General features: G+C 34.9%; 1 protein-coding gene across 1 annotated transcript in view; it reads right to left on the bottom strand.

The window, feature by feature from the left end:
* Positions 1-15,477, bottom strand: part of LOC131037023 (uncharacterized) — a 93,424-nt gene that overhangs the window by 52,967 nt on the left and 24,980 nt on the right. Inside the window, exon 2 of the mRNA XM_057969059.2 lies at positions 11,439-11,568. Coding sequence (XP_057825042.2) covers positions 11,439-11,568 — 130 coding nt within the window. The remainder of the gene's footprint in view (positions 1-11,438; positions 11,569-15,477) is intronic.

The following is a 15,477-nucleotide window of genomic DNA, read 5'->3' as shown; positions in this document are numbered from 1 at the left end:
ACGTGTAAGACCTAAGGGTATGTCATATCTCTTCCTCTAAATTCAATTTGTAAAAAGCAATGTATATACGACTTACATGCACATGTGAGACCTACAAGCATTGTAAGGAATAGCTACTGGAATTATGTATTGTAACAAGAATTGGGGGGCTATTTTGAGGAGACCAAGATCCAATAAGAAACCTTATAGCACCTCTTTTAGCATTGTTTTGAGGAAACTAGAATCTAAATTATGACAAGAGATTTATCATCTAATCTAGAGTGGTGATCTTCATCCTGTCATATACTTTATCCCTATGGCCCTATGGCATGGTTGTCAAAAAGTTTTGCACTACTAAGGAACTTCATTTTTTCTTTTAAAAAAATTGACAACATGAAACCCCTATAAATATTAAGGGGGAATGTTAGAACATAATGTTTACAAGGAGTTCACACTTAACATAAATGGGCTTAAATAACATTTTTAAGGATTTAACTTATATAGTTTAGCCTTATCGTATAAAATATGGTATTAGTCATAATAAATTAGGGGTGAATTATAAAGTGTTAATTTATAAACCTTAATAGGTTTATTAATTAACTTAAATAACCTTAAATAATTATTTTGTTATTAATTAGTTATTAATAACCTTAGGATCCAATAAGAAACTTTACAGACCTATTTTAGCATTGTTTTGAGGAAAATGGAATCTAAATTATGCCAAGAGGTTTATCATGAGTTTGGAATGGATGATCTTCATCTTGGCATAGATTTTATCCCTATGGCATCGTCAAAAAGTTTTGCATTATAAAGGAGCTCGGTCTCTTCTTTTTTTACAAATTGACCACACAATCACCCTAGAAATATTAAGGGGGATATTAGAACATAATGTTTACTAGGGGTCCACACTTAACATAAATGGGTCTAAATGACGTTTTTTACTTATAAAGTGTAGCCTCATAATATAAAATATGACATTAGTCATAATAATTAGGGGTGGATTATATGTGTTACTTTATAAACCTTAATTAGTTTATTAACTTAATTAGCCTTAATTAGTTATTTGGTAAAAATTCGCCTAATCCTATGTGAACAGTTGAAAAATATATCAACAACATTCTTTATAGTTTACCTTAAAAAGGAAAGAAAACATTCAAAATGTATTGTATGATTTGCATATACATTGGGTATGTGTAAGAGCCAAGTCTACAAAATATGAGAGGTGTGCATTTCAATAATACATAGATCTATAGGATCTTGTGAGGCCACTAAAAGTACGGAAAGGAAGGAGATATTGTAAAATCCAAGTTCTTGTTGTGTCTATACATGTATAGATTTGTTGTAAGTTTCCTTATTAATAAATGAATGATGCTTTGCAGGATTATTTACCCAAAAGGGTTTTCCCCACATCATATATTGTAAATGTGTTGATCTCTATATATTTTGCAATTCCTATTTTAGTTATTACTTTTGTATTAGTTCTATTTCCTAATTAAGTATTATCAACCTATTTCAATCCTAATCCATATGATAGGATTAAACAAAGATATTGTCAAGTTCATTTATATTCAACCCTATCATTCATATTTATAATGATATAGTTTGTCAAAGGGGTTGTGTTCTATTGGTTAAAGCATTGAGTTCTCATTGTGGAGATCAAAGTTCAAATCCCAAAGGGACATCTAATATGGAATTCAAAGTTGTGACTCTTAGTCTTCCACAGTTGGCTTCTAGGTGGATTCTAATCAGTGGATTCTAGTTTGTGACTCTTGGTCTTCCACAGGTTGATTCTAGTGTGGTTGCTCGAAATGAGCTAATGGTGGTTTCTAATAAGTGGATTCTAATTTGGACTCTTGGTCTTCCACAGTTTGATTCTAGTGTGGTTGCTCAAAATGAGCTAGTATTAGTGTCATGGTTGTGGTTGCTCAAAATGAGCAAATATTAGTGTCATGTAATGGTCTCAAGTTGATGCTCATATGAGGAAAATATTTGTAAACGATCTAGAATATAAAAAAAAATTGTAATTGTGCATTGCATGTCCTATGATATCCTTTGTAGAAAAATCAAGAATGAGTAATATGATTTGAAATTTGAATTGAGCTTTGTAATGTCCCTTTCTAGAACATTTCTTATTTTTGCCTGAAAACAATATTTCTAATTCTAAAATGATAATTGCACACATATTTATAAATATAACTTATATCAAAATCATGAATTTTTTATATAATATTCAGATTTTTCTCTTCAACATAATTCTAAAAATAATCTTATCTTGATTTTCTAGTAAGTTTCTTCTCCCAATTTGTAGCTATTTTTCCTTAAATGTACGTCCTTGATTTCTAGACAAGTTAAAGGTTTCCATCCAAAAATACAAGAAATTAAGGATTTCATCCTTAAATCTCTTAATTTCCTTGGAGGGTTTTCGTCCTCTTTTGCTATAATATTTACTTGCAAAGTCACATAATATTTATTCCCAATTAATTGATTCCTTCCTTCTTCTCATGGAATGATCTCCCATGTGTATCTTATTTCTCAAAGATTCACAACCATTCTCACACAATCACTACCCTTTCGTGAATTATAGCTTAATTTTAATTTGACTATATTTATCTTATATTGCCTGTATAAAACTAGTGCCACTCTATTAGCATTATCTCATCAATAATATTGGCATCACTTTTCATCAATTTCCTAGCAGCTCACATGTTGTGATCTAGATTTGATTTCACTAGGGGCATGACAGTCCGCCCTTCACAAGATTGCTTGTCCTCAAGCAATCACATGCTAGGATGCTTTTGATATTACCAAAATGCCAAATCAACCTTGTAGATTTGTAATCTCTAGCCATTGATCATCCTAACAATGTAATCAGTTTCTGCTTCGACCCTCTGTAATGTCCCCACTATGAAATACAATTTAATGATAAATGATAATAGTAATATTAAAATTAAATTATAAAAGAATACAATTAAATATAATTAAATTTTAATTAAATTAAAAATGGTCAAAGACATGAAATGAAAAGTTGTGACTCCCTTAAACATGAGATATAAAAGGGAGAAGAGAACCTCATTTGAGGGGATAATTTGGGGAATCGGAAGTGCAGATCTGATATTAATAAGAATTACAGATCCATATGTGAAAGGTTGTGTTCCTTTCAAAATGCAGAAATAATGAAGAGTTGCACTCTTTCAAAGGGTGCTAAAGGTGGAAAGGGTGTGTCTCTTACCAAAGGGGCATACATGATAAAGAGGTGTGACCTCTCCCTCACATTGGAGGATGTAAAAAGGAGAAAGTCTCGTTTGAGGAGGACATCCAAGGGAGATCAATTTGAAGAATAATTTATTATTCTCAAAGGGCAGCAATGAAGAGTGATGACTCATTTCTTATAAAGAGGTGTGACTTCCCACAAATGAAGATATAAAGAAGAGATTAATTCAATTGAGAAGGGAGAATCGGAGAAACTGTCCATAAGATCAAAGAAGACAGGAAGTCAATGGATCAATATCTAACGTCAGAAATAATAAGGGTGAAAATTAGCAGACTTTGATATTTACAAGGGCAAGATTTAGGGCAATCCCAAACGGGGACATTACATTAAAACAGCTACCTTACACAACTGCTACCTTCGTAAATTATAGTTTTATTTTATTTTGACTATGTTTATCTTAAATTGCTAGTGTAAAACTAGTGTTACTTTATTAGCATTCTCTCATCAATGATATTGGTGTCACTTTCCATTGACTTCTTAGCGGCTCGCATGCTGCAATCTAGATTTGAATTTCAGCGTGGGTATGACAAGCTCTGGTGCAAACTGCTTTCAAAGTTCCCAGCATGATAGAACAATGATCATAAAGAGTAAAATCATTAACACCAGCCTTGATTTGTGTGTTAGTCAAGGTGCATTAGCTGGAAATAATCAATTTTTCTAATTTGATATGGTGTCTTCCTTTTCTTTCATTTGCCTGTGTGGAAAATACTCCAACTCCATATGTATCATACCAGCCTGTAGTCTGAAAAAATTCCATTAGAACATCTACCATTCTAGTCTTACAACATGGTCCAACTTTTTTTCTTTCTTCTAGTGACTTGACCATATTGAAATATCGCATGACAATAAGATCTTGCATGGTAGATTCACGGTTCCTTGGTCTATGGGGACAACTATCAATCCTTATCCACATTCCAAGAAATCCACTAGATGTTATTACCCAATGAAGAAGAAATTGGGATAAAATTGCAATAATCATCAATAGGTTTGACAATCCAAGGCAACTTGAATTCAATTTTCAAAAATTGACAAATCACAATATATAGTGAAAAATATTGATGATAAATCATAAATCACAATTTTGCACAAACTTACTAAAAAATAAAAATAAAAAAATCATTATTTTTCAACTTCATAGAAAATATTTATCAATTTTAGTTGTTTCATTTGTGATGTTCATTTATGCATGTAAAAATTTGAATTTTCAGAAGTTAATTTTGAGGGAGATTTGAAGTTCGACAAAGAAAATCAATTAGGATTTTCAATGGCTTCACATCTGTATCCAATATTTTTGGTAAAGCCCTAAAAGGGTATTCTTTGCTTTTTTATTTTAAAGTATTTTTTTTAATTGTGAAGTGTAGCTTTATATTTGAAGTTTTAAACCCAAATGGGTTTTTTAACATTAAAAAACCTTCCAATTAGGGTTATAATGTTAAACCCTAGCAATTTAATGTTAAAACTTAAATGCTAGGGTTTTTTATTTTAAAAAGTAAATCTATACTAATTTACTAACCATAAGTGCTACCTAAACCATTTTTGTGGTTTAGGGTTAGCCATTACAGGAGATCAACTCTACTCTCAAGAAATCAACTACAGTTTGCACATTAAGAGCCAAGTTCTTTATGGAATCACGAGGGAGTGATTCTATGTGAATTGAACAAGGCAATAAGGAAGGTTGCAAGTCAAAGTTTGATGGCAGATATGTGTCTCTAAATGTCCATAAGATCACGGGAGTAACCAGTGCACTCTGGATGAACACTTGTTCGCAGTGCCTTGTTATTATCAGACAACAACGACTGTGTGATCAATTGTCAGGCATTTCTACCATGAGACAAGATTATCTTGTCAAGTGCCTTTCTGTACGAGGATGGGTCTGAACATGTTGCATGAAGAGGTCTATCACATTCATAGAGTAATGAAACATAAGTTGATGAATATTATCGCAGGCTGGTTTTTGCAGAGGCGATGACATAGTACACACACCCCATGAACACAGTTACAGATACAGTTGTGCTACAAAGATGATAGAGTATGTAGCATCAAAATACGGGAGAGATAATCTTCCATGTTCCAAACAGACACTGCAAAGCAAAGCAATGTGGAAGAGCAACAACCAGATCAGAAATTATGATCTTCTAAACAAGCTTCTAATCGTTGTAGCCGGTGGCCATGCTCCTAGTCGGTTGAAAAAAAAAAAAAAGGGGCAGGACATGTTATATTGACAGTAATGAATTTATTAGATTGCGAAGCTCGGGTTGGATCAGTCTAATTAATAGATAATGCATTGACATAAAGTTCAAGGGAGGCGGCAAGATCTCAATCGGACATAAATCTGATGGATTGTCTGTGTATCGAAACACTTAGCAAGTTTTTGTGATTAGTAGTTCCATCTATTGAATTGGGCATTAAGGTTTATCTTTAATGTTGTGGCTCTTTAATATTGTTTGGCGCTAGCGCCACAACATTGGAAACAATGCTCATATATTTGCCAGTCAGAGAGCGACATAAGAAGCAACGGTCTTACTATAGACAAAACCAATTCGATGCTCTCTTATAGCATGTACAGATTTGCAGAGAAGGGTCTTCATTTGAATGTATGGTTGGGAAGATTATCGAGGAAGATCGATGCCACATTGATACTGCTGAGTATCTTGTGCGTGGCATATGGGCTCAACATCTCACAAGATCCTGGTTATGTCAGATGAACACAACAACTAAATGTATGTGTGTCAAAGAGCAACCATCAAATGAGATCTAAATCTTCAAGTGCAAAGAATCAGGAATGAACAATTGCTGGATTGCAAGGAAGACTAATAAACAAAGAGATAAGTAATCCATGTTTGATTAATGATCATGAATTTCATATGTAGTTATTAATTCATGCAATTACATTATGCATGTTATTTGTGAATCAACATTATCAGTAGGTGTACGCACAGGACAAGTACATTTGAATATCTTGTTTCAATTTCTTCAACGTACTATGAGAAACTTACCCCCTACATGCAGGACTTCTTTGGAATCACAACAAAAGCAGTTAAAAGAGATGAAGAGCTTGTTGCTCTTTAGGCTATAGAGTTTTGATGTACTATTTGTGATGAAGAATTCAAGAAGAATATGGAGGGGACTTTAGTGGAGATTCTGAGATTTCTCATTTCCATCTATAAACAAGTATTTGCCTGTAGAAGTGCAACAGTCCATGAGGAAGCAATGTTGACCATAGGGGCTCTTGTTTATGCTACTAGTGGTGAATTTACTAAGTACATACCAGAGTTCTATAAGTCATGTTTTGCAGGTGATCTTTCGAGATAAAGAAAGGACAAACCAAGAAGCATAAGAGATTTCATTCAAGGGAGAAAGAACTCGATGCTTGTAGTCATAGGATTGAGTTGATGGCGATAAGTATTCATCGAAGAAGAAGAACCCATACAATTTGTCCTTGCGATCTGGTTCTTCGAAGAGGAGGTCAGATGGTTGATATTAGATTCAGAGGGAGTCTAACATTTCATCAAAAGCAACATTAGACAAAGAGGTCAGAAGGTTGATATCAGGCTCAGAGGGAGCCACACCATCATGAAGATATGCTTAATTCATCCTTCTCTGTGAGAGAGAAGTTTGAGGAGCAAGTCCTTGCTTAATGCATTCTTCTCTGTGAGAGAGAAGTTTGAGGAGCAAGCCCTTGTTAATACACTCTTCTCTGTGAGGGAGAAGTTTGAGGAGAAGGCCCATGTTCCACCCTCTGGGAATAGCCATGATGAATGTCAGCATGTTGGGTATCGTGATGAATCGTGTTCCACCCTCTAGGAGTAGCCATGGTGGATGTCATTTCATAACTATATTATTAACAAGGATTCCTCCCTAGTTAAGAGGGAGTGTTGATGTTGTAGTGGCCACCCTTGTAAAGAGACAGATGGTGTCATTGAGGACCGACCCCTTGTGAAAGGGTGCCTCCCTCATATATATAGAAGATGCAAACTCATTCTCTGATCCATTCAATTTATGTGAAGAGCAGTTTATATATTAGTTAGAGCAGATCGATCCTGTGAAGAAGGCCAATCAGATTTGTTCTTGTGAAATTTGCTTCAAGGAGTGAAGCAACATATATTGGGCCCCTATCTTGCATTATTGCTAGACATATTTGATATATAAAGAAGAAATTTTTATGCTGGGTGTTTCTCCCTCGAGTAGGAGGGTTTTCCCTTGGAGATCAAACTGCAGATATTCTAGCCAAACCTCTTTTAGAGTGAAGGTTGATCACTTCAGAAAAGGTTTAGGTATGATATAAAGGTAATTTGCTTTGTAATCCATATTTGCATGTTTAATGTGTAAACTTCTTTGTCATGACAGGACATTTTTGGATTTTATCCCCTGGGTTCATATCTAAGAGGTGACGATCTCTCAAGATAGTAAACACTTGTATGGGGACATTATAAGGTGACGATCTTATAATGTCCAAACCAGTTATCATGTTGGATCTCTGGTATGTCATGGATGTGCCATGATTGTGTTGTGATATTACATTTGAAATAGAATGCTAGTGCACTTATCACAACTTGGATATGTTGAAAATTTAATTATTTTCATATGATTATCTTTAAGTATTGCGCGTGTAGGCAATACTGATATCACGTGCTTAGGTGATATCATGTCATTACAATATGACTAACCCCTTGTATCACGTGTTTAGGTGATACTTCATATTTGAATGGTATAATCCTATGTAGAGTAAGATTATGAAACCTCATAAGGAATCCTGACTATCATAAGAAACGAGATGATAGATATGGTAACTTTATCTTCCCTAGCTAAGAGGGAGTGTTCATAATATATATAGTGTCGATAGTAATCCTACAGGCCGACTAACTGAAACCAAATATGTAAATAGCCTATCGGCCTTACATATTTGGTAAACTGATTATTTACTATCACCATGCTTTATACATTATTCGTTCAATCCTTATATGCATTAATAAGCAAAGTAATATTATTTAAATCGGTATGGGTATAACCGATTGGCCCTTGATTAAATATCTTTGTTGGCATTGTCCAAACGATCTTATAATGCCCAAACGAGTTATCATGGTGGATCTCTGGTGGATCATGAATGAAGCCATGATTGTGTTGTGGTAAAACATAAGTGTTAATGCACATACCACAACTTGGATAAGATGAGAATTTAAATCTTTCTCATATGATTATCCTTAAGTATTGCGTGTTTAGGCAATACTAATATCACATGCTTGGGTGATATCCTGTCAAATGCAAGATTGACATAATGAACTCTAGTATCACGTATATAGGTGATACATCATACCAAATGTTTAAGTGGTGTGATTCCCATGAATGACTAAAAGAATAACTATCAATTAGATTATGATGCTTGAATATATTGTCTACATTCATCTTACCTAGCTAAGAGGGAGTGTTAATGCATAATAGCTTCGGTAAGATAAATGATTGAATAAGAGATAAATGAAGTCTCTCATTCAATCATTTATCATATTGATAACTATGATAAAACCATCAAGCAATTGAATCATCCTTGATAGTCATTATATATTTGTATATGATCAAACTATTGATTAAACCATACTTTGCATCTTCCTCATATTCATCTATTTAATGAATCTTATATCTAGATGAATATCGATCTAATATAATGATAACTCCGATTAATATATTATTATCGGATTGCATTAGACCGGGTTGCATATTATATCGGGGTGCACATAGTATATGTATCGAATGCATAGTTATCGGTTAGTATTATGTTATTCACCGATAGTTATCGGTGTGTTAGTCTACACCGATAGTTATCGGTTGTCAAGGCTAACACACCGATAACTATCGGCTGTTAGCATTGACAGCCATCAATATACTATCCGGTGGCAGCGCTTGGTAAATACCGATAATCATCGGTTATACTCCACACCGATTAACATCTACGTAACATGCAGTTTATTAGTGTTAACAATAAGACACGATCAAGCAATGTCTTGATCGGTCATGACCGATCAAGGCATTGCTTGACCGTGCCTTGTTTGTCGTATACTTATAGCAAGTGGCATTCGTGAGATAGGACATAGAAAATATAAAATGCTCCTCTCACCTGCCACAAATAAGAAGATATTCAGATATATACATTAAGGTAATCATAGAATTAGATAATAGAATATAACTTGCATATTGAATGTAAATTGGACATCTTTTACACCTTTCTCATGGCATTCATCAACCACACCTGGTGCCCTTATTAGCTAGAATCTTTTAATGTTGTGCTCATGGTAGTTTAGCTCCTATCAAGTAGCTTTTTTTGAAACTTCTTTTCTTACCCTCATTTTCTTTCTCTCAATTGTTCTTCCAAGTCCCATTGACCTACATTGATCATATGTATTAATAAATATAATTTTATTGTTTCTTTCTTAATTGAAAAATACAATATAAGACCCACAAGACGACCATCTAGAACTTAATCTAGGAAATTCTAGAAAGATCTATTATACGTTTTTTTGGCAGGGGTTGATGCATTTCTTCACTATAGAGAGAGAAGTTATTCAAAAGAATATTTCAAATCTCATAAGCTCAATAAAAGAATAAATTTATTTAAAAAACCATATACATCTACTTTGTGATATCAATGGTGGATGTCATAGATTTGAATGAGTGATCATAGGAAATCAGCACCACTTTACACTACTATTGGCATGTACAATATGATTACAATGGTGAGCCTGTGCATGGTTTGGATAAGGCCGAGCATGTGCAGAACGCATACAAAATATTTATAAAAAAAAAAAGCCAGATCTTATCAAGTCTTAAAAAAAATATCCATGATAACTGGACTTGAAGAAAGTTGCAAGAAAAATCCATCTGCAAAAATATTGGATGGACTTGTCAATAAATGGAATGAGCTAAAACAAAAAAATCGTCAAGAGTTTCATAATGGCAAACCATGTTCAAATGCCTATGAGATATGTTATATGCTTTAAAATGTACAAAATCAAATATTAGATGCTGAATCTGAAAAACTACCACATCCAACTGAAGGTGTGGCATACCACAACAGACGAGGCCAGCTGCAAGTTCTGGATGAATTTGAGAAAAGATGTACCTCCCTGGTCATGGCATCTAAGCTGACAATTAAAGATATCTAAAACTTCAAAAAATTAGAGATCTATAAAAATTTCAACATATCTACTTGATGATGTCAGGGTGAATGGTGAAGGTTGGTAGAATAAATCATAAGAAATAAGCACTATCAGATTCCAACTTTACACTCTTCACAAGTATAGGTTAAATACATTACAATGATGGTAATATGTGCTGGTTGGATAAGGCCAAGCCCATGCAGATAGCATTAAAAAACATTTACAAACATATAAATGTCTACAACAGTGAATCACATCAAATGTTCAACAACAAAAAATCTATGATAGCTATACTTGAACAAAGTTGTAAGAAAAAACATCAACAAAAATGTTAGACAAACCCTCAGGCCAAAAGTATGGTCCATGCATCATTCTCTTTCGTTTGTTCAAAAATTTCAATCCTTTCCTGGTTTTGTCTATTGCTGTTTCTAGTTATTTAATTCAAGAAAAAACACCACACAAATATTTGCATTTCCAGACTCAGAAATAAAGGAATGTGGAGATGATTATAATCATTCAGTACACAAATGTTAATTTCTTTTGGCACATTTATAAATGTACAAGATGACAATTTCCAGTTTTCTGTCAACTTCAGTTCGATTTGCTTGGTAGATTTTATAAAATAAATAAAAGAACATAAAACTTGACACAAGCTCAATAGCTACTTTGAGTCTTTATTTGCTGTTGAAGTTAAAAATATTAACGTACTCTCAAATATGCATAACGTAATTAAAAATTTAACAAATGTAATTATTCCCCAAATATGCCAAATGTAAACCCAACAGTGAAATTGTTTCAAATTAACTAGTATATGACTCGGATACATAAGTCTCAATGAGCAGCATTTCACTTTGATTCTAATGTGTATAAAGTAATGCCACTTTCTTCTATTTGGCATGTCCTACTTGAATTAATTATTATCAAGAAGACTATAGCAGCTAATATCCTTAGAATCATCATGATATATGAAGTTATGAAGATAAATTTTGGTATGAAAACAAGATGAAAAATCCAACATACAGAAACCAAAAAGGCCTTACTTGTATTGAGCACACACAGAAGCTCGACTTCTGTGGCCTGTCTGTCCAAAAGATTTATCTGTTCTCTGCCGCACTAAAGTTGAAGGTGAGCGTCTAGGAGCAATTTTCACCGAAGGCTTCATAGCAGCACCTATGAAATGCAACAGAAAAGGCTATTGTTTTAGTTTTTGAATGTCTCCAAACTGATTAAACTGTTCCATAGAACTGTTGAATCTAAACCTGGATAAAAATCAATAATATACTGAATGCTTTCACATTCCATTACATTATAAATTAGAGCTTCTGGCAAAAACTGTAATTTTTTGTTTACATCAACATTTCATATCACACTCTTGATTGATCATTGGGATAAAAGTAAATGATAACAGGATTGTAGAAATGGCCCTTAAAAAGAGATGCAAAAGAAGACATGGAAGCTAAAGAAAAAAGTGCTACAATTAGGTTTTGCACACCTTGCAAATCCATGTAACATTGTATTCATTTAATATATGTTGTAATATTTGGGCCCTCATGGAAAAGGCCGCTACACTTGGGAGGAATCTTGAGATGCCATAAATGATACACTACCCCACTTGGCATTTGTATTATAACATGTCAGAGAGTATCTATGTCATGTAAGATGTGTGCAAGCATAATGACATTGTAAGATGCGTAATAGAATATGTGACACATGTGAGAGCATGAAAGAACATGTAAAAGGAGTTACATAGTGAGCTAGGTGGAGCACCTTTAATCAGCTAATAGTAGCATGTGTGAGAGAATCTTATAAGAGGTTTGAATAGACCAAATTGGAGTGCCCAAGTTTGGTTGGCAGAATATTTGACCTTAGGAGTTACATGCTATTCCCAAAGGTGGACTCATCATGATGGGTATCAGGATTTGAGGAGACCAATTTGAGAGCCCAAATCAGTTCCCTTGGTTTGGCCTATGGTTTTGGATTGTCTTGGCCTTTCTAATAGATGTTCGGGGTGGAGTTTGTATGGTAATTGCAGAGCATGGTAATGCTACCAAATTGATTTCAAACACAATGTTGAAGATCTCTTATATCTCCTATTGAGTGTATCGAAACTTTTAATGTATTGTAATCATGTTATTGTTGATTAAAACATAGTGTGATTTGGAGGCTAGATTTTTCTATAAGGGTTTTCCTATGGTATAACTTGTGTTGTATGTTATTTCTCTATTAAATATTGTGTAGATCTGAATTTATTTGCATTGCTTCTTTCATTGAATTAGCATAAGAAAAGTCTTGTTTCCTTTCAAAAAGAGGGGAGAACACAAAGTAGTTAACCTCTTGGATGAAAATAGATAGAATTTTCTATTAAAATAATTGTTATTAATAATTATGGGGAGTTCATCCCGCAGTGTGATGGTTAAGTTGTGGCATCATTGATATTGCCACCAAGGTTCGAATCCCTGCTGGACTACCATGACCGCAGGCATGTGCCCTTGCTGATCCAATGTGCTCCCGGATTGTGAATTGTTGTGGCATTCATGCCGGTAGTATCACAGGTATTCATGCTCATGCCTGAACCTTGCTGGGCTGGTGTGCTCATGAGCTTTTTGTCCCTGCTAGGCTACCATTCTCGCAGGTCTAGATTGTTGTTGTTGTGTTAATGCCATGGATGAGATCCCCCATTTGTGGTCTCACCTAGTTATGTGCCAAGCGAAAAATTCCTTGTCACCAATCAAAAAGAAAAAGTTATAAATAATTATAAAAGAACTATCATTAAGGCCATATTGCAATGGTTAAGGTATTGGGTTGTTTAAACACCCACCCAAGTTCAAGCTTTTACATGGTTGATGTGCTCGCAAGCTTTATGATCTTACTAGGTCATTATGCTCATAGATTTAACTTTAGATCTCCACTTTCAAGGATGGGTGTTGTTGACGTGTTTTTTAGGACAATGTCTAACACAGAATAAAGTTGCCTAACAGTCACTTCACTCTCTCTTGATCAAAGTACGATTGCATGCTAAGATTGCAAGAAGTTCAAACAATCGACTCCAAAGTTCCTTCAATGCGTGGACGTGACTCAGTTGGCTGATGTGATTGCTGGTAATCCAAGGGTCCTTACGTGTGCATCGTTTTCCCTAAAAGATTCTCCACTCAAGATGCAACAAGGTGGGAATCTCCAATTAATAACCCATCATGCCCATATACAATTAATTCAAAAGTACCCAAAATAGCATCCACTGCGCATTAAATGCACCACCTCCTTCAAATTCGCCCAACATGCATTGAATATTCATCCATGCAAAAATCACCCCATTATGTCATAAATGCTCCATCATTTCCACATGCGGCGGCTGCATGCAAAAGGAATCTGCCATAAATTCAACATGCAATGACCAGGTTGCCATTTGGTCAAATATTCCGGCAATGAATGCACCACCATACTGCCATGCGTTCAATAGATCCTCGCCATGCAAATGGACTCTGTCGTCGTATATCCGATCTTGCACATCTGGAATTGTTGGAGAGGGAAAATTCGATTCAGGAAGAATTTTCTTTAAGTCTCCTCAACTTTCCTTGTTTGAAGAAGGTTTTTCATCAATTTTGCACATTTCCTGTTTTTTAGGAAAATTTCCAAATTAGGGTTCCACGGTCCAGGAGAGAGAAAATTCTCCTACAAATCCAAATCTGTAAAACTTTTGAAATTTGGATGTGATTTGATGCCCGAGAATGGATTTTTCAAATTTTTCCCTGGAGGGGAAATTTCTTGTTCAGTTCATCCCTGATTCCAATACTTAGCCAAATTTTCATCTTTCCTGGAATTCTGTCGTGAAGGAAGGAATTTCCAACACTTAACCAAATTTTCATGTTTTTCAGGAACTCTGTCATGAAGGAATGAATTTCCAACACTTAGTCAATTTTTTACCTTTCCTGGAATTATGTTCTGAAGAAAGGAATTTCCATTACTTCGTGAATTGTCCATGTCTCTTTTTCAACATCCCTATTTTTTAGGGATCCTCCTAAAATTTAGGAGCCAGGTTCATTGGATGAAGAATTTGTTGAAATGTGGCGACTGATCAGTAAAGTACTGTACACTTAGCACGTATCCTCTCCGGGGTTCGGGGCCGGGCTGGGCCCCGGGCAGGGGTTCGGGGGCGGCAGCCCTCAAGAAAAATTATTTTGCAGTTTTTTGTTGATGAAAACCGACATTGTAATAAAACCCTAAAAAGGCCGACTTTGTTTGTTGCCCTAAAAACGCATGTTATAAGCGACTGGGATGCTTAAAGCATTGTAAGGTTGATGTACTGTTTTTGCTGGATAATAAGAGAGATTCGACGGCTGTGTATGGTGGACGTAACCCATTCTGGGTGAACCACGTTAAATCTTTGTGTTATCTGTGTCCTGTTTTATTTCTTTATCTTTTGTATTTAAATCTGCATATAATTGTTAGTTCATATTTGCTTCAGATCTGCTTGAAACCCTAACAATTGGTATCAGAGCGAGGTTTTCAGTAAATTGGCAGGACTTTCAGATTTGAGTGGGAACAATGGAGGATTCCAAATTCAAGGTCGAAAAGTTTAACAGCCAGAATTATCAGTTATGGAAAATGCAGATGGAGGATTACCTCTATCAAAAGGATTTGTGGCGGCCATTGGAAGGAAAGGCAAAGAAACCAACCACAATATCAGATGAAGAGTGGGACATTTTAGATAGAAAGGCACTGGGATCCATTCGATTGTGCCTTGCGTCGTCTATAGCATTCAATATAACAGAAGCAAAAACGACTGTAGATTTGATGGCAACATTGGCTAAGTTGTATGAGAAACCCTCAGCTTCGAATAAGGTATTTCTTATGAAGCGTTTGTTTAATTTGAAAATGAGTGAGGGAGGATCTGTAGCGGAGCACTTAAATGAATTTAATACAATTACTAGTCAATTGTCTTCGGTAAAAATTACCTTTGCAGAAGAGGTTAGGGCTCTCTTGATTTTATGTTCTTTGCCAGAAAGCTAGAATAGCTTGGTTATGGCTGTAAGTAACTCTGTCTCTGGTAAAAATACTTTGGTATTTGATGATATTGTTGGT

The sequence above is a fragment of the Cryptomeria japonica genome, chromosome 8 (assembly GCF_030272615.1).
Source record: "Cryptomeria japonica chromosome 8, Sugi_1.0, whole genome shotgun sequence".
NCBI classification, from domain to species: Eukaryota; Viridiplantae; Streptophyta; class Pinopsida; order Cupressales; family Cupressaceae; genus Cryptomeria; species Cryptomeria japonica.
This window is presented reverse-complemented; position numbering and strand designations above follow the sequence as displayed.